The sequence below is a fragment of the Thermobia domestica genome, chromosome 11 (genome assembly GCF_964235325.1).
Source record: "Thermobia domestica chromosome 11, izTheDome1.hap1.1, whole genome shotgun sequence".
Taxonomy (NCBI): Eukaryota; Metazoa; Arthropoda; class Insecta; order Zygentoma; family Lepismatidae; genus Thermobia; species Thermobia domestica.
The window spans coordinates 229,918,613-229,939,509 of NC_137464.1; the positions used below are offsets into that span (position 1 = coordinate 229,918,613).

Sequence of the window (20,897 nt, forward strand, 5' to 3'; positions counted from 1 at the left end):
TCTCTCTTTCCTGGTAGTAAGCATACAGCTCTGCGAAGGCTTCGTCATGCTGGGTTACGTGGCCGTGTTGCTGCCGTGAAGGAAAAACTCTCAGACGACCACAAAATTTACCGTCTCGCGTTTGCACAGGCGAATGTGGGTCTCAATTGGGAAAACGTAGTTTTCTCAGATGAATCCATATTCACAACATCAAAGGAGGGACGCCGTTTTGTGTATCGTCCGAGAGGCACCCAATATGACCATGGATATGTGGCTGCTTGCGGACATCTGGACAATGCTCAGTACTTAGACATTATCAGTAATATCATGGTGCCATCTGTACGAGTATTTCAGCTTGATGGTGTAATTCAGTTCCAGCAATACCAGTCGCCAATACATAATTCCCGTGTGGTTCAGGAATGGTTCGCAGGGCACCCTGAGATTGATTTAATCGACTGGCCGCCTCGTGGAGCAGACCTCAATCTCATGGAAAATATGTGGGCAGAAGTGAAGCGTACTCTAAGGGAAAGTTGGCCTGAGGCAGATCCATCAAGAACTCAGGATGACCTGTGGCATCTTGTTTCCGAAGCATGGCTGGAGGTAGGGGAAGGAGATAGATTTGTCACCCATGTAATAGATTCCATGCCCAGAAGAATGGAGCGTGTAATAAATTCAGAAGGGTCTTGGACACAATATTAATGTCCCCGCCTTAACTCCCGAAAACCAGCCCTTTTCAGGGCTACCTAAACGCTTCTGAAAATATTTCTAGAAGTAAACCACTCCTTGTATCCGATTTCTGTGCAATCCTACTAACAAAAGAATGATAATTAGCAGTAGGCTTTGAACTCAAAACCTCTTCAGTGGCAAGTCCGTACTCTACCAGTGAGCTAACATGAACACGCAAACCTAACCTGAAGAAACACGACTTTCAATTTCTGGTATTCGATGACAATGATGCTCATATACTTTGCAAATGTTGTATTCAACTTGGGATATCCCGCAACACACACACACACATAAACAAAGCGAAAGAGAGAGAGAGAGAGAGAGAGAGAGAGAGAGAGAGAGAGAGAGATGAATACACAAAAGCATATTCAACGTATTCGAATGAGACTCGAAGTAACGACATTCCGTTCTAAAGAGAATTTGTGTTTCTTCCCGTGACGTTAAGGGGATCGAGAAAAGTTATGTGTCTTGAAGCAGGATACGACTTTGGATACTCTGTTTATACATTTTCTATATCCGTAGGAACATACTGTATTTCACGAATATAAATCAAATACTGTAATGAGAATATTGAGAAGTTAAATCTGTATGACAAATAGCTGCAAATAAATACACTACATAACTTATTTATTGCTATTAAACGATTTTCCTAACTTGTATTTAACATTCTCATATATAATAACGACCTACTGTGAAAATTATCTCAGATGTTATATTTTAAACATAATAATTACTATGTTCTGCAATTATTATGTTATATATAAACAACTTATGTATTTTAATGTAATTATTTTATATAATTTTTCATGCATTGCGGAAAATATAATTTTAAGAAAAGTACTGAGCCAGATGGGATTCGAACTCACAACCTTATGATTTGAAATCCGACAGCTTACCAATGAGCAAACACAAGGACTTCTAGAACTAAGCTTCTAGCGATGTATAACGGATCTCAAGATAATTATGACATTCATATCCATTACAAACGCTGTTTCTGTTCTACTTTGACTTTTATTTTAGTACTCAGGCGATAATTATGTTCTATTTCTTAACTTTGAGCATTCTTTTACATATGGAAAGATTCTTTAACGTATTTAAATGCTCCATTACGTATAGAAAGCTAATTGACAAACAAGCATGTGCTCACATTAATAAAAGGTTTCGAAATATTGTATCATTAAGTATTTCAATCAATGTTGCTTTTTTAAACACTTGGTAACAAGTCTTATTATATTTAAAAGAAGAAAAACACATCTGCAAACTTTTTCCCGATTGCAAAGGCTGGCTTGGAGGCTCGAACCTGGCTTACTTTTTCCCGAAGATACCCGAAGCTGGACTTAGAAAATTTTTGCCTCAAAACACCAATAAAGAATGCGCTCAATCTTTTTGAGACAAGGTGTACCTAGTAGCTACTTTCGCACGATGAAAATATTTATCCTCTTATAAGTTTGGGACACCAAAATCAAAACAATCCAACACTCACTGTGTACATTACCAGCATGTTACTAATTCCTGTTAACAGATACATGGAAAAAGTATTCAGCATGTCAGGAGTCACGCATTATTAAAAAAAAAATTCAAAAGAATATTCCACTTCAAAATGAGAGGGTAGAAAAGTGAATACCTTGAAAAACAGTACATGTACTCATAAAAGAACACGTCTGGTAACCCTACATATCAGTATGTGCAAATCTTTCAAACATATGATACATACCTTCGTAGCTCAATCCAGATTTGTCACAGTAAAGCAGCTTGACCTGTCGTATCGTTTAGTGGTGCGAGTATTGGATTGTTTTGATTTTGGTGTCCCAAACTTATAAGAGGATAAATATTTTCATCGTGCGAAAGTAGCTACTAGGTACCTACATGTCTTCTACGTCTTTGTATTATCTTGTCATATGAAGTCCTATTACTTCCTTACGTTTTTTTCATATCCAGTAAATTACGCTTAATCAGTCATTTCAAGTACTGAAAAAAGTGTTTCATCGTATGTGTGTTTATTAATGTTTATATTTTATTTCAACCACTTCTTTACGAATTCCTCAACGTTGAGGGAAAAAAGTGGGAATTTGAGACAGCGTTACCAACTTTAGAGCGCAAAATTCTCAGCTTTTAAAAAATTCCGAATATCTCGGTAAGTACTTGACTTATCGACTTCAAATAAACGTGAGAATGCTTCTTATGACATAACAAATTGTCTTATAAATTTTAAACCGCAATGTACTTACGGCCTTTTTCGAGTTATTGTACCATATCCAAACTCGACTTTTGTCTTTTCTGTTATGTCAACACTGTTTAACGGACCCATCTAAACTTGGTATCAATTTAAACCGTTCTGGCCAATATTTAAATTATTGTGCAAAACTAGTGTGTACCTCCCTTCCTATGTGTGCAAAAGGCGTTTAAATGTGACACATATTTAATGTTATTTCTCGAGAAGTTTGCAACACTGACCTGCGGGTGGCATATCTGTCGTCTTCCTTTTTAGTGTTGAATTAAATTATGAAATACAATTGAGGTCCTTCCATTTAAAAAATCATAACTTTATATTGGGTTGGCAACACTGTTCATCTGGTGATGTCAAAAAATACGTCTACCAATGTGCCCCTTTGTATAGTTGCTTCATGCAAAGTTTCGCTTCTCTCTCTCTTTTGGTTTCTCCGTAATCAAGGTTTGACATTATAAATGACGCACCCGGTATATCTATATATATCTATCTATATCTATATCTATATCTATATCTATATCTATATATATATATATATATATATATATATATATATGTGTGTGTGTGTGTGTGTGTGTGTGTGTGTAATATACGGGATCAATTCAAGCCATAGTACTATCTACGCTACAGAAACGTATATGGAAAACTCATATGTAACTAAAAATAATTTCCTTTTTATAAATTTTTAACTTTATGTTCAATTTTGCTTCAACGAAATCAAAGACGAGTTTAGAAAAATGAACTAAATTAAATATCTAGAAAGAATCTTACTTCACTTCTACTCACGCTTCTACAGATAATCTGTTTGCTATCGGTAATGTTATTTGTGCCTCTAAACAAAAGCTGTGTAAACTAAAGGACATTAAAAGCTGGAGTTAGTCCCAGTTAGAAGGTAAGAGATAACAGCAATCAAAGCGGGAATATAGAGATAAATGTAATGTACTTTCCCAGGTCAACATCTACACTGGGTCAAATAAGCAAAAGGAAAATAAACATATATCTGAACTGATTCGAGCTAATAGTACTTATTTTAGGACAAATTGTTCGCAGCACAAAAGTCGCTAGATTTGTAAATAAGTCGCCAAATCGTCATTCAAAAATCACCAAAAAAGTCGCCAATCGGAAAAATTGTTTTTTCTCGGTATCCTGGAAGGGGAATCCCCTAGATTTAGCGACTTTTCCCCCAAATTGGCAACACTGCGCGAATGTCATTTTTTCTGTTCCCAGTGTTGCCAACAAGTTGATACAAAAAGTCGCTAAATAGGAGATGAAATGACTCCAATTTTGGGTGAAAAGTCGCTAAAAAAATGTTCGTAGAATTTTGACTCTTTCATATATATATATATATATATATATATATATATATATATATATACCAAGTTATCATAAAATAAATATCTCTGTTCAGAGAACTCTCTGGAGACGTAACCAGTGGACAGAATGCAACCAATCTCCGTAGGAGCATATTTGGGAACATACAGAAGGGATTGGTATAGAAAACAAAATTAGTTCCAATTTTCGCCACCAGAGGTAATTGTGGCGCTGAACAACACCATGTAAGTGCAGCGTGGAAGAGAAACGACACTAGTGATGCTAAATGATAAGAAAGACTATAATTACCTCTCCAGGTGCTTAGTCATGCCTGCATGTGTTTCGGTGATACGGGTTTGAGGGCCACTATGTGCCAGAAGTGAATTGATGGTGATCCGATGTTTGCTTCTTTTTTCTTCCCACTCTCTTTGTCTTGTGTTCGAGGGATCCCTGGTTTGATTTTCGGTAAAGACACACGAGAGGCGGATCCCATGTTACCCTGTAGGTCCCGTCTTTAGAACGTCATCATCATCTTATACGGTATTAGTCAACATGCATTCTCCTTGCTCAGGGAGGGGCCGCGGTGGCTCAGTGGTAGAGCGTTCACCTCTGGTGCTAGGAGTCTCGGGTTCAAACCCTGCTCCCGCCAAGTGAACTTTGTAGTGGACAAACACCGTGTGCGTGGGTTTTCTCGGGGTTCTCCCGTTTCCTCCCACTTTCTTCATTCCACCATTTCATTCATTACTCATTATCACCGTCTCCTTTAGCCTAACCGGCATGACCGTGGGACGTAAAACTCAAAATTTCATTTCATAAGTCCAGTAGCTAGAAGAAAATATAATATTGTCATTGTTTTACTTGGTTTCCTGTGTTTTTAGTCTCTTTTTTAAAATAAGTATTTGATGGCATAGCATAAATAACATAAAAAGACATTCATTACCTCGTGGTATTGATACACTATTATCGGAATCGGTTCGAGAAATTTGTCTTGGGTGTGATTCTGTTATCTGTACGCTCAATGAAGAATAACAGTTTGAAAACACTTAGTACAAGGAACGACTTTATACCTAAGTAGCACTATACTATTTTAACGTAAGCTAACCTAACCTACAGTTAATGTAAAAAAGCCAAAATATTTACTAAATTTGATGGTGTAGCTACAAAATCAACTAACAAATTTTCTGCTGAAAGGAAATAAACACCAATATTGTGGCTATTCATGTGCAAAACTGAAGTATATCAATATGCAGTTTCGTTTTCATCTGTTTGCATATTTTCGATTACTTCTTTTGGAATGTCACCTATGAACAAATGTATAAAACACAATTCAATATTTCTATGATAGTATAGAAATAGTTTCATCGGATACTCATGTTCAAGAGTTTTGTTCCTTGAATGTGTAAATTTGAAGTATTGAAGATCGTGGTCAAAGCTTTCTTTGACCGTGTAAAACATGGATATGAGATTTACTAATCATTGGCCAGGGGTCTAATTCTGTAGCAGTTTGTGTCAAGCCAAAGCAAAATGTGTGCTTTAGTTTGAGACAATCAGCATAACAGTTATAAATACTTGAACATTGTATTATCTAGACATATTTTCGGGAACCTTTTTCGTCTGGAGTATGCAAACCGCCCTCCTGATCAGAACTAATGTCATTCTTCCACAGGGCACATCCTGTGCAAGTAGTGCTAGCCTCCTCGGGCCTTATGCAGAGTCATTTTGACGTGTGATTAGCGTCATACTAAAAGCCTCAAACATATGTTAATCGAACTCTTTAGTATGGCACCAATCACGCGTCAGAACAACTCTGCATAAGGCACCTCATATTTTGATTATGGTTCCATGGACAAAATTTCCCCTGGAAGAATGCCTACTGACAATGAACCTGTTACAGTCACTTAACTTCACCACATTGACCTTGCAACATGTGCTTTCTGTTGCACTCTTTGCAGAAGGTAACTGGGAGACTTGTAATAAGACGCGAGCTAGGCGCGACTCGTGCTTCATCCTGTTTTTATTAATAATATACTACAAACTCTTCTCGGGCCAGGGACGGATCCAGGGGGGGGGGGGAGCGATCGCCCTCCCCAGAAGACGAAACTTTCTTATATTATATATATAAATAAAACCCATCCCAAAGTTTGGAGCCCTTAAAAGTAGCAGCATGACAACCCACCGCCCTCCCCAGAAGTCGGTCCTGGATCCGCCCCTGTCTCGGGCTTAGGATTAAAAAAGGTGAAATGAAATGAAATGAAATTTTTGAATTTTATGCCCTACTGTTATGCCGCCTAGGCTAAAGGAGATGGTGATGATGAGAAATTAATGAAATGGTGGAATGAAGAAAGTGGGAGGAAACGGGAGAACCCGAGGAAACCCACGCGCACGGTGTTTGTCCACCACGAAGTTCATTTCCAGGGACCAGGGTTTGAACCCGGAACCCCATGCACCAGAGGTGAACACTCTACCACTGAGCCACCGCGGCCCATTGATTAAAAGTGGTAGTAATTATGGATGTTTAAATATGTAAACACTCAATGTCGAATCATTCTAGTACAAAAAAAATTCTTAACACTCCTGACTCTTCCTTATCTCGACTGCGATGATTTAGTACCTTGTCAGTACCATGCCGGGAAGGGGAAGGGGCGATGGCCCCGGGTGCCGAAATAAAGAGGTGCAAATACGGAAGAGAGAAAAGGAAAATGAGAGGAAAAATTACTTGGAATATATGTATAGGGGCACCGTCGTATGCTTTCGCACCGGGCGCTGATTTTCCACGGCACGGCACTGTATCCTGTTGATTTCTTAATATATGAATGCCAGTTTATGAATTAACTTGCTGAAGAATAAATACATTTTTGTGTCTTTTTTTCTAGTGCTTGTTTGCAGTACTTTTAGTAGTCATGGAAGAGATGTTAGGAGGAGATAAATTTGGTAAAGAGCACAAAACCGCATGGGAAACCTTCTTCTCAAGCTTCTCGCTATGGGTAAATCATGGAGTAGCTGCACATGCAACTGGAGACACTTACAAGTTGACTTTTGACAGACAATGATCTTGTGGATGATGATTGTAAAGTCACACAGACACCAAACACTTTCCTAATTATTTTCACTAGTATTTTTTAAAAATAATAGTGTCAATAATGACACATGCTGCAATATAATGAACTGTATCACCTAGATGAAAAATACACATAATAATAAAGACAACTTATTTTTATTTTACAGTATCATAGGTGTAACTAGAAGGGAGCGGAGGGCATGCTATCTAGAACAAACATTCACCATGCCGTAAGCGTTGGTTAACCACTGATGGGCAACTAGCGACATCTCGCCAAAGATTGGCGGACCCGCAGTGTCGATCCACGGTGGCTCCACTTCCGCTTTGCAAATTATACCACCAGCGGCAGAAGCGCAACGAAACGCCAATGAACCACAAAATACTCCCTCAAAATGTTAAAGCGCCTATATGTGTGATTTGTTTACATTAAAGTGAGTCTAAAAAACACTAGAAAAGTATTCCGAATTGGGCGAGAATCGCCAACCTTACGATTACTAGGCGCGTATTCTTCCGACTATTACAATCCTGGGTTCGATTCTTGTCTGTCCCTGTTCGGCAAAGCCATTCTATTACGGTATCCGGGCTCGATCCGTGTACCTTCCTGATTGGGATTGTTGGCCCTGTGAAGGGCTTAGCCATTCTATAACGGTACAGCATTGCGCTACCCGGTACGCACCATCCTTGACCGGCCCGCGGAGAACTCTCTACTCTTTGCCCCCGAATAATATAGCTTTGCACTATTTCATTAAGGGGTTTAGAAAGATCGTCCCCGCGACAATCGTTCAAGGAAGGCACGATACACCTTCCTGGAAAGGTCCTGATTCGGACGGAATCACCTGGGAGGAGACCTAAGGCGCGTTATGGAAAATAGATGAGAGCATCACCTTTCATGGATTGATCACAAGTAATTCAACAACCACGTTCTCGTCTCGTCATGCAATCTGCGAAAAGAATGAACTGACAAACTACATATTATAGTGCCGTTTATTAGAAATGTATAAACGTACCTGTAACAAATATGTTTCTTACATTACGTTGCCCCAGTTACGTAGCGAATTCGTAAATATGCTTTAATATTACTCACAAGAACAGTTTTAGTTCACCATGGCACGCCTATATTCGTGATCACGTTTTTAAGTAGAACACTAAGTATCCGACGAATCCACTCGTAGAAATTGTTCTTTCTTCCAATTCAAGGAATTTAATAAACAGTCTTTCCAGGCAAACGTGATGACAGCATTATGTTGCGATTTCTGTTGAAGAATTGACTTGTTTCGACATTTTTTGTGTTAGTCGGTGATCAGGAGTCCATTACCTTCAAGTGCACTTTGCCAAGTCCTTTGTTTTACTCGTAATCTCGATCACGCCCCCTTGTCGTTATAAAGTATTACTTGGGACTGATTTACTTTAACAACGACTTGCACAACACTTACGAAAAATACTAGTTTCTGCATTATTATTTTCACAGATCATTTATGGAGCTTCAAAGAAAGCTCTAGTTTTTCTAAAACATAATATAATTTAAATCATTAAAATGCTTTCTGGCGTCGAGATAAAACTATGATCAGCGAAACTTGCTGAGTCATACTTCACACACACACGCTAACACCAAAACCAACTATTGCGTTTCAAAACTCTCCATTCTTTCCTTTTCCTTTTCTTCTACTCTGTCTTTTAGCACCACCAGGCGGCAGCACAATCAATGAGAAGCATATACCACACAAAGCGTACAAATTCAGATGAACGTCACATAATGCACTAACGCAGAATTTGCGTTTTAGCGAAAAATATATTAAGCAAAATTTTGGTACAGTTACACGACTTCGCCAAATAGCACGTCGCTTGTAGAGGAATAAATCGTTGAGATCTTTTAATTTGGCCAATCAGAGTTCTCCTTTAATCGCGTGCATAAATGATAACCGTTTGGAATAAGATAAAATGCGTTCACCATGTAATTTTATAACAAAATGAAGCGCGTCTATTCACTTCCTAATGATTGGCGACTGCTGCCATGTAAATTCATAAAATTATACGCACTCATCTCAAGATTTTTCACTTTATGGTGTAGAGGCAGGGGTTACTCTTGTCCCTCTGGAGGTCACTTTAGGAATAATTCATCAGGTAAAAATAATATATCCTCTTCAGACCCAAGCTCAATATTTTTGATCAATTCAAGCGATTGTACACATATATGAAGGTTTGGACCTTCTAAAGTGAAAAAAATGTTCCAAAAGTTTTTTACCTCCACCATGATGGTATATATATGGCATGTATCATATATGATACATCGGGACTGAAGGAGGACAATTCTCATAATATATTAGGAATAATATGATTAATATCTAGAGATATATTTATTTTAAAATTGTACAAGTATATATTTTTTGAACTACAGCTCCAATTTTTCTAATATTAGTATACAGCTCCAATTTTTCTAATATGAGTTAGTATACAAGACTTACTAGTATTGTCTATTAAATACTAGTCTGTATTAAATGCTGTTATTGGATATTTCAACTATGGTTTACTATTTTTCGCATACAATTGTTTTCAAAATAAGCTCCATAATATTCTTTCGTACATTTTGCTACATACATACCATTTTTAAAAAAATATATATATTTTATAACACACTAAATTGCACAGATATTATGTTCGTACGTACAGTTCTTTAATTTATGTAGAACTTTCGGAAACAATTCATGTCATTTGTGAAGCACATATATATTTGCACTGGGTACAACGAATAAATGTCAAGAAGGGACCCTTCATTCGGCATCTTGATCGTGTTCTCTGATCATTTTGTATACTTTCAGGCATGTGGAGAGCATTTTCATCTCTAGAAGCCTTGCATGAAACTTCCTGAACACTTCTACGTATCTGGGGTCGCGGTGGCACAGTGGTAGAGTATTTACCTCTGGTGCTTGGGGTCCCAGATTCGATTCCAGTCCTGCCAAGTGAACTTTGTGGTGGACAAACACCGTGTGCGTGGGTTTTTCGGGGTTCTCCCGTTTCCTCCCACTTTCTTCATTCCACCATTTCATTAATATCTCATCATCTCCGCCTCCTTTAGCCTAACCGGCATAAACGTGGGACGTAAAACTCAAAGATTTCATTTTTTTACTTCTACGTCTTTTCAGAAAAGGAACCTCATTATCCTCACCAATAGTATTCTCAGAAGTGGTTTCTACATCAATGTGATTTGAGTTGTTCATTCAGCCAGTTCCTCAAAAAAAAAAAAAAAAAAAAAAAAAAAAAAATCTAAATATTTCTTGAAGTAATCATATGGCGTCTTTACTTCAGGAGGTGAGGTTGAAAGTTGTCCAATCGATGAAGAAGCATCAAAACTGAAAAAAGAAAATAAACAAAATTTTAAGTGATCATATATTTTTCTGTTAGTGATATTTGATGAAATATTTCAAGTATTCAATCTAACTGGCTATTTTATTAACCAAATGAATTATAAAATGAAGGGCCTTAATCTTGAACCAGCTACTTCCATGTATTTTTAAAAATACAATATATATTGAAAAAGATTTACCAAAAGAATGACGAAAACACTGCACAAGAGAAAGTGAATTGAATTATGAAATAACTTAAACTGAAACAATAATACTTCAAATAATAAGCCAAAGGTACAGGAGATTTATCCAATTTCTTACTCATTTCGATGCTGCCACCATTGAGAAAATCCCTCTTAGATGTACTGGTATCTGCGATTTGAATATCTTCATCTGAATCATCCACAGCAGTATCTTTAGTACAATGGCATAATCGTCATCATCCTCTATGTCCGAATCTGAATCTCATGAATCAATAGTCTCCATGTTGATAACAGTTCTGAGATTAATTATTAAATGATTAATCAAGGGAAACACAATGAAAACTGATTCTTGAAAATAATTTTTATCCACTGAAGTGATTGAAAAAAATACAATATTTAAACTTACCTTCGTTTTTCCACTTCAATGTATTGAACCCACCAAGTAGACAAATTCAGCACTCTGCTGCAACCCAGTAAATGGGTCAGGAACAAAGACAAAAGTAGTATGAGCAGCGACAGTCTTCCTCTAAACAAGGAAATTTGCCTCATTTCATTCTTCTTCACGACAAGCGTGCAAAAAATGTTAAACCGGTTGTATCATATATGATACAAGGGGTCTGAGGAGGATATAATAATAACCTCACAAACATCACTGGCGATAGTTCGTGTTGGTCCCTTCGCAATTCTCTGTGACGAATCGAAGAAGCACGGACCAAAATGAACTCCTTGCTGTCGGCAACACCCCGACTCTAGACATGTTTCGACTCAACAAAACCCTGCCGCCAGTGGCACTGGCAATCTTTCGACGCGTCGCTACATTGACGATCGACATTTACCGGTAAGTGAGCTACTAGATGATGGCGACGTTTACGGCATGGGGTTGTTGCCCCCTAAAATATTGTTGAATCACAGTTTAAATTCTTTCAATTAATATTTCCTTTCTTTTAATTTAATGATATATTTTCTATGAATTCCACATAAAAATGATTTTTTCAATATAACTTTTACGTATATGAAATTCACATAATGTAACGCGTATTGTTTAGTATCAACTTTTGTCTATCATAATCTAACTAACATAAATCATCATCTAACCACAATATAATGTAACACGTGTTACCGCATACAAGATCACGTAGAATACACGTGTTACATTAATTTTATATGAGCATTACGTAACACAATATTGCTTCATATATCTAATAAAATATATAAAACAATATTTGTATGTTGAATAATGTAGGAAATGCACAGGAAAAAGTAAAGAAATGAAATAGAATCTTTGTGTTTAACGTCCCACGATAAATATCCCGTCCCGGAATTTATTGTCTTCTTGAAAGCAAAAATAATAATTGGGGGGAAGTTTCGTAGTGCACTTTCTTCTACAATCCATTGTGTATACTCAGAAGCAAGTTTAAAGCTTGTGGAATGATTCAGTTCCATTGTTGAAATAAATAAAGAAATCATTGTTGTATCGGTGGCCTGTGATCGACGCAGCGGGGAGGGATTTCTTAGAATCGGGCACACATGCCGGACGCGGCAGTCAACGTGTTAAGAGGACAGCTCCCGACTTCAATATTGATTCCTAGCTAGTAATAATCGTAAGAGATAGCGGAAAACTTTTTGATATGCATTAGGCTTTTTATTTCTGATACAACCATAACTTTTAGATCTACTTCTTGAGGTTTCAGCATTGAATTCAAATAGTTTAGAGATCTACCGTAGGTACACAACGTGAAACGAAAATCATTTGAATACCACTGAAAATCATTTTGTATTATTTAAAATTGTTATACACCAATAACCTTTATTTAAATTGAAAATTTGTGTTAGAAAATTTTCATATCCCGAAATTTTTAAGTTTATTTTATTTTATTTTATTTTATTATTTTTTTAGAAAAGGGGTTTATAAATTAACAATGACAAATCTCTTAAAAAAAAACACACCAACAATCAAATTGTTGCTAAGAGTTAAGTTTTTCTTATTCGTGTGGCAAAATTCAGTGAGAGAATTCAGGTAAGTATTTTATTCTCCTATTTCCCCATTTTTTTTTCTAGTGGCGTTGAGGTCAAAAACGTTACTAGGAATGAGGGAGCAGCATATGTACAAGAACTAGCATGAATGTTAAATCAATATTCTAGTTTGTAACTTGGCTGTTAAGATTACTTAGGGGCAACGGAGGGAAGGGGAACAGCGCCCCGGAACAAGACCCTCTATGAAAAGGAAGCTTTGACGGTTGTTTACCTTAATGGTATCTTCCTCAGGTTCCTTTCCCCTTTGTAATTTGCAGGCCATGGGCGCTGAGGGCCTATATACAATCAATTGGCATCTTTTCAGGCCCGGCAAATTCCCGAAAGATGCCTGGATGTTTATGTCTTCATATTTTTCAAACATTAGTATTTTAAAACATGTAGATACTATTTAAAAGCACTAAATGATTTATTATTATTATTATTATTATTATTATTATTATTATTATTATTATTATTATTATTATTATTATTATTATTATTATTATATATTTTAAAAATCCAAAGTTGGAGCGAAGCAGCTATTTTTTAAAGCATTTTTTTTCTTTCAACAACTTCTGTTCTTCATAGATTCATGTAATCCCTAAGGTACTAAATCAAGAGTATACATTTCTGAGTTTTAAAAGAAGTTCTATTTTGTTTGAAACTGTGTAAACATTGGGGGGATGGGTAAGATCGTTCCCATAATCTTTTTTTTTTAAAGCAATATTCAAAATATTTATGAAGTTGGAAAGCAATGCTGTGGAGGATCAGGGGAGCAAAGTTGTCTTCAACATTAAGAGGCGGGCAGATTTCAGGCTTATTCTTGGCGGAACATCAATTTCATCTCACGTTCCTTTGTGACAATCGGACTCAAATCATCACATTTCTCTCCAAAAAACAGTTCAAAATCGGATTATTGGGGGGACAGTCCCCCTAGTTCCAAGATTGGAGGGTACATATCCCCCTCATTCCTCCGGGATTTGCACCAGTGGCTGGAATAATAGTAATTTTTGCAGTATATATAGATGAGACCGGGGCTTGTGACAAAAATAAGTTTTTATTTTTTCTAGGATTTCATTTTTATTAAATGTCAGAAAATTTTGTCTTAAAATAAAGTTTGGACATTAGACTACTTCCATAATTTTTTCTGCATCTGTATTTTTCATTATAAGAACAGTGCAATAGATAAAGCAAACACAAATGTTTTGTCATAACATGCCCCTTGCTGGGGCAGGTTGTGACTTTGATCGGGTAAGTTGTGACAGAAAGAAATGTGCCCGATTTCGCCATTGTAATTTTAATATAAATTGTGCTAAACATAACGCAAAAGTAATGTTTCCTAAGAAAAATATTTTGCATACATAAAGAAACTACTTTCAATTTCTCATGTGAATACTCTTTCTAAATTATCGGTATCGTACACAGTTAAATGCGCCAACAATACTTTCTTCCTAATACTCAGTTTTATAATAGAATCACAATTTCTTTCAGAAATGACTTATGATGCAAACCTAGAGCACATAGACCCCCAATCATCGCCCGAGTTGCAATTGTGGCATACATAAATAGGATTACCTTCTGTGCACGCTTCGTGTGACCACTGATTACAGTCAACACATTGAGCCAACGACTCTCTGGGTTTGGAATTAGAAAATGGTTCTAGACACACAAGACAAAAGCAATCATCTTCACTATTTTTTTTACGTTTTGAAATTTTCATCCCCTTTTTTAATAGAGCTGTTCAGAATATTACGGCTAATACCCTTCTTCAGAGACTTTTCATGTCTTGCTCCTGCATCTGCTTCTAATACTTCTTTAACTGGAGTATCAGAGAGTACAGCGGACACTCGCTTCTTCCTTCCTGTTTAGTTTCCCTGGGTATAGCTTTTGGTAACGGACGAAGGGCGCTGGGACTAACATGATGAGGGTTACTGACATTTCTGGACATTTCGTCTTAAGACATTACTTGCATAGACGACAGTTGTGGTTTTTCTTTACCTGTAGAAGGTCTATTGACAACATTCGATAAGGTTTCAGATTCTTCACGGTTTGTTGCTGGATAAGGCTGGTTTGTTTCCTCACAGGTAAATCTGGGAGTTCTGAATTCACTTCTTGTGTAATGTTAGTTGGTCCTTGTTCTTCATTATGACCTGAAAAGTTCGTTGAGGATGAGGATGTTGTCGAACTTGAGTGATGTGTTAGCGAAGTACGTCCTAGTGTTAACTTTATAATGTGGTCATCATCTTCAATGTAACGATCAGTTACCTGCGGTTCCAAAAATTCATCATCTGTAAAAATGTCTCTATTAAAGGGATATATACCAGTTATTCTGAATGCATTAGGAATATTAGATGGATTTACACTAAGAGGAAATGTCGTTTTCACAATAGTCGGAATGTCATAGATACTAAATGCACACCCACGATTGTTTTCCATTCATGCATCCATTCCATTTGCAACTAACTTTTTAAATGAAGAATATACTCCTCTGTCCAGGGGTTGCAGCTTATGGGACGTGTCAGGTGGGAATGGCAGAAGAATAACACCATTTTTCTTGGCATAATTGATTACCTGCACTGAGATATGAGATTCATGGTTATCAAACAACAAAAGGACACGATGTTGAAGAGAACTGCCTGTATGTTTAACAAAATGCTCCATGAATTGCACAAACATGTCTCCTGTCATCCAACCTGATGGATTATTTCCTGCAATACTTCCAGTAGGACCTTTACCATGAAATCTAAGTCGGTCGAATCTCTTCTTCATGCAAATTAAGCTGAGTCCTAGGTTCTAATTAAATGCAACAAACTGCTTCTTGTAGAATCTGTACAGTGACTGTCTATTAACCTCATATTGTGCTGTACTTGTCTTGAAGATCCCTGGTTTTCGTGGTATGCTCGTGCTGCATCTATGTGCACTTCAATTGGTATCTGACCTTTCTCTTTCTCTTATATGTTCGTACCATCTGCAACGAGAAAGATTGAAGCAAACATTAAAATGCAAATTCAGATTGCTGCAAATTACATGCAAAAGGATGTTATTGTTAATGATAATGTGGTGTTCTGTCCAAAGGCCAGTCTTTGATTCAAAGTATCTGGGCATGGTGAACCCATGGGGGTTTGCCTTTCTTTTCCATGGGACGGTGATGACGTCCTAAGGAGGGATCTACAACTAAGGTGGGATCCGAACCATTTGTGTCTCCACCGGGAATCGAACCCGGGATCCCTTGAGTACACTCATCCACAAGAGACATATGCAAAAGAAACCAGTTTAAATCTGCAAACATTGATGCATATACAATCAGCAGTGTGATAATGATTTTATGCGTTAGAAATCGGAAATTTCTTCCCAATGCTAATAACGTATCCATTTCCTAACAAAACATTAATAATAGCTCTTATGTAAAATTAACCCACAAACGCCCAAGACCAGTTAGAAATGAAATTTTTGAGTTTTACGTCCCACGGTTATGCCGGCTAGGCTAAAGGAGACGGTGATGATGAGTAATGAATGAAATGATGGAATGAAGAAAGTGGGAGGAAACGGGAGAACCCCGAGAAAACCCACGCACACGGTGTTTGTCCACCACAAAGTTCACTTGGCGGGAGCAGGGTTTGAGCCCGAGACCCCTAGCACCAGAGGTGAACGCTGTACCACTGAGCCACCGCGGCCCCCCAAGACCAGTTAGGTAACAAAAATTTGCATACACTAGCAACTGCCTGAACAATACCGTGTTACATCGAAAACCTGAGAAGAGAAGTGAACGAAACTCTTACAAGAGAACGGGTAGTGTGCCTGAAGTGGAACAACGTTTTTTTTTTTTTTTTTTTTGCCTAAATGAATGATATAGCCCATGTAACGTAGTGAAACATAAAGTGGGTCACTGGTGGCACAAGGGGCGTTTGTGGGTTAATAAAATTAATTAGACAATAAACTTCCATTGTCTGGTTTTCTGCGGGGTCAGTTGTGACATTTGTCACAATTTACCCCTAGCAGTTTGTCACAACTAATCCCAATGGGTATTTTTTGCTTTTATTGGCAATTCAGTATTTCAGTTTTACTTTACCAAGAAACAAAATCGTTTAAATGCGTATTATAGTTGCGTTAGTTTTTAGAAAATACCATTAATATTTCCAACTATTTTATATTGAAGAAAACAGAAATCAAACTTACCTTCAAAAATAGATCAAGACCTCCACAAAACCAACATTCTTCTTTGCTCTGGCTCACACTGATAAGAAACAATAGACTGTGAATTCGTGACTGTAGGCGTCAATCAGCGTCGCCAAATCGTGTATATTGTTTGCACTTTTAATAGAAACATAACTGTCACAACAAGCCCCGGTCTCCTCTCTCTCTCTCTCTCTCTCTCTCTCTCTATCTATCTATCAATCAATCAATCAATCAATCAATCAATCAATCAATCAATCAATCAATCTATCTATCTATCTATCTATCTATCTATCTATCTATCTATCTATCTATCTATATATATATATATATATATATATATATATATATATATATATATATATATATATATATATATATATATATATATATATACGGTTAAGTAGAATCTATCTCTCTTTTAACAGTGATGCACATACTCTTGACAATGACGTACATACTGCGTGTAAATCGGGTATGAACAGTGGCGCCCGAAGAAAATTTTCTAGGGGGACATCTTCATGCTTGCTATATTACGTCTGTTATCTCTAGTATTTAATATACGTGGTTTGCTATATTACGTATACATTTTCGTGAGCTAGAGGGCCCCTGCCCCTCTTTGGGCACCCATGGGTATGAATGTACTCTAAAGGAATTAATGAAGAGTTGAGACGTCATTGATATACATGTAAGTAATTTACGCTTATAATTAACATTCTTAAAAGTCAGAATGATACACTGTAAATACGTGTGTCATAATAAGGAACGATAAATAATGTACTAAGCAGATTTATTTGTATGTATATATGGGACGATGGTTAATTTCTAATGAAAAGGAGTTTACTATTAAAATCTATAAAGTGAGCTTTACTTATCAACTCTTAATCATCGAGTTAGCATTGTATTTGGTTTGAAGTCTTGAAGTATTGTAGAGAGATTACAAGTGTAATCATTTCTTATGAATGACAGATTTATATCCTCTGCGTATAAAGAGTTCCCAGAAAATGAATGTCGTATCTGCAGAGATTAGCGGCTCAAATTAACTATGTAACGATTAGTGTCAGACCTCTTTCTCCCTCTCTCTGCGACGGCAAATCGACAGAAGTGTTGGCTTCTGTTGTGAAAAGCCCAAAACGCAATTCTCGTCTTGTGGCATCCATAACAGGAAGCAGTCAGCTATCAGTGGTACGGGTGCTGCATGTGAACAAGTGGCACAAATACAAGCTGCAACTCCAGCAACGGTTAACAGAGGTTGATCCAGACAGGAAAGTACAGTTTGATGAATGGGCCACAGAAAGATATGACGAGCACCCCATGATCCCACAACGTGTTCTTTTCAGTGATAAGGCATTATTTTTCGTTCACCGAGAGGTCAAGAAACAAAATCACTTATACTGGAGTGACACAAACCCACGTTGGTCTCAAGACAGCAAAGAGGTGGGTTGGTAAAACGTGATAGTGTGGTGTGTAATCTGGGGAACGCGCATTATAAGACCGTACTTCATCCATGGCACCCTGACTGGTGAGAAATATTGTGATTTGTTGGAGGATGAGGACGGTACTCTTTTGAATTAGGACGGTGATTTCCCTCCTTTTTTCCAGCAAGACGCTGCTCCACCTCATTATGCATTATGTTCACGCCAATGACTCGATAGACAATTTCCGGGACATTGGGAAGGGCAATGGGGATCGATAGAGTGGCCACCACAATCCCCAGATCTTCCACCGCTCGACTTCTTCCTCTGGGGCCTCCTGAAGAACCTGTCTTATCAAGGCCATCTGTGATATCCACCATCTGATCAACGAATTCTGCAATGCTGTGAAACCGTCGATCCTGACATGCTGTTGTGAGTCCATGCGGATTGGCAGAGGCGCCGTGAAGTGTGTTTTCCTCAAGAAGAACAGCACATAACTGCCTGAGATCGAGCTCGTGTCAAATGATACTCCACATGACCCCCTTCACATTTAAAAATCCAAAGTTGGATCCAAGATGGCGGCTTCCAAGATGACCGAAATGGCAATACATCGTGCAATATGGTCCATTACCCACTCGAACAACATATATCATGAACCAAGATGAACGCCAAGCCGTTCGTGTGCTACTGCGGTGTTAACCGCCTTTGCCTCACTCTGTAGGTTTTCTTTCGCAAGGCTGTGTGTAATAAAGCAAAGTGGAATATTTCAATATGAGCGGAAAAATTAACATATGGTTGTGACTATGGTTATCACTCTGCCGAATTATTAAAGAGCTACGAGCACAAAAGTGAGTACACATTCAGAAAGGTTAATATCAAAAAATATGCGTATACATAGTTATTGTTGGTAGATTTATTGAATTAATAAATCCCTTATTTATTACCGTTGTCATATCATATTTATGTGTGGGGGTAGGGCATTATTGTCTCATTTTGAATTATTGTACCTTCAGACTCTACGTCCTGTTGGCCTAATTTTATCCCCCCCCCCAATATAAATGATCTAATTCGCACACTGGTTATTAAGATAGGTTGCGATCAGTTGTCGACTGATGACAGATCCTTCCGTGGTCACTCTTTTATTTGTCCTTTTCGGGTGGCTCATCCTCCTTCGAATCCTTTCGTGTAGTCCGTCTCTTTCGGTTGCCTTCGTGTCTTCCTCCTTAGTGTATCGTCTGCTTTGTAAATAATGGCACTTGTAGTTATACGTGTGCTTTTGTTGTGATGTGGGGATCCTTACAATATATAGAATCCCCCTCTGTGGATAGTATTTTAGTATATACATATTTGTTTTATAAAACAAATATGTTTTATACTCTCGATAAAACTGTATGATGGGAAAAACCACATTGAATTTGGGATTAATTAGCAATGCTCAGGGGGACCGCCACGAGGGGGGGGGGACAACCGGGCCCGGACCTTCCAAAAATTTCGAAACTCGACTAACATTTGTACTCGAATTGCAAGCCTTTTGGTTAACACTTCGAACTGCTAGGTGATTATTTATTTCCTATGCTACACAATAATATTTTATTACATATGGTTTTGTTTGACTCGATTTATATACATTTAAATCACTGACAGAATTATGCTAGGTAAAAAATTGTTTCGTCTAGAAATTTTGTTACGTGTTTCGGTTGTTTACCGTAAAAATATTTTTTCTTGCAGTATATTAGAAGCTGGTAGAGTATTTGACACAGGTTTAATTGAAGTTGGGAATCAGAGATCCACACATTGACATGTGATGTTTATACATAACACACTGTTAATTGGTATATTGTAGATATATTTATTTAAAGTTATAATGGGCGGTAATTCTACAGAACCACTATATGATGATTTGGTTGACTACAGCTTGTATTTTGCTGAAGTAGGTTGATTAGGAGATTATTTTTTGTATAGAGATACAGATTAACTACACGATGTTACTATATGATGGTAAAAATGATTTATACTTTATTGTTCGGATAATAGATATGGTTATTGGTTTCTAGGAAAAGAATTCACGGAAACTTATATGTATTAAGATTTTTGATTGCGTTTGCGAGATAGAACTTTATTTGATGGTATTTGGTTTATCTATGGATGCTGATTAAATTTGACAAATTATATACACATTATTCAAACTTGAAAAGCTGTTTACTGTAGTATATCAACGTAATATTATCAGGAAAAACTACAAATTAACTTTATTGTACCTTATTAGAAATATTTTATCAGAACTGGCAAATATGTTTGAAATAAGATTGAAGACAGAGAATTATGCTTGAATTTAGCAATGATTAATATTTGCTTACTATATTGACTAGAGCTTTAATTATGCACTCATTCGTGATTTTGAAAGAAAAAAATCTATGTAGTTTTCTCTCTAAACCAGGGATGAAATTTTAT

At 37.2% G+C, this 20,897-nt stretch overlaps 1 protein-coding gene across 1 annotated transcript in view; it reads left to right on the forward strand.

Moving 5' to 3' along the window:
• Positions 1 to 7,466, forward strand: part of LOC145664797 (globin-like) — a 303,771-nt gene extending 296,305 nt beyond the window's left edge. Inside the window, exon 4 of the mRNA XM_081731755.1 lies at positions 7,117 to 7,466. Coding sequence (XP_081587881.1) covers positions 7,117 to 7,293 — 177 coding nt within the window. The 3' untranslated portion in view covers positions 7,294 to 7,466. The remainder of the gene's footprint in view (positions 1 to 7,116) is intronic.
• Positions 7,467 to 20,897: the final 13,431 nt, after the last annotated feature.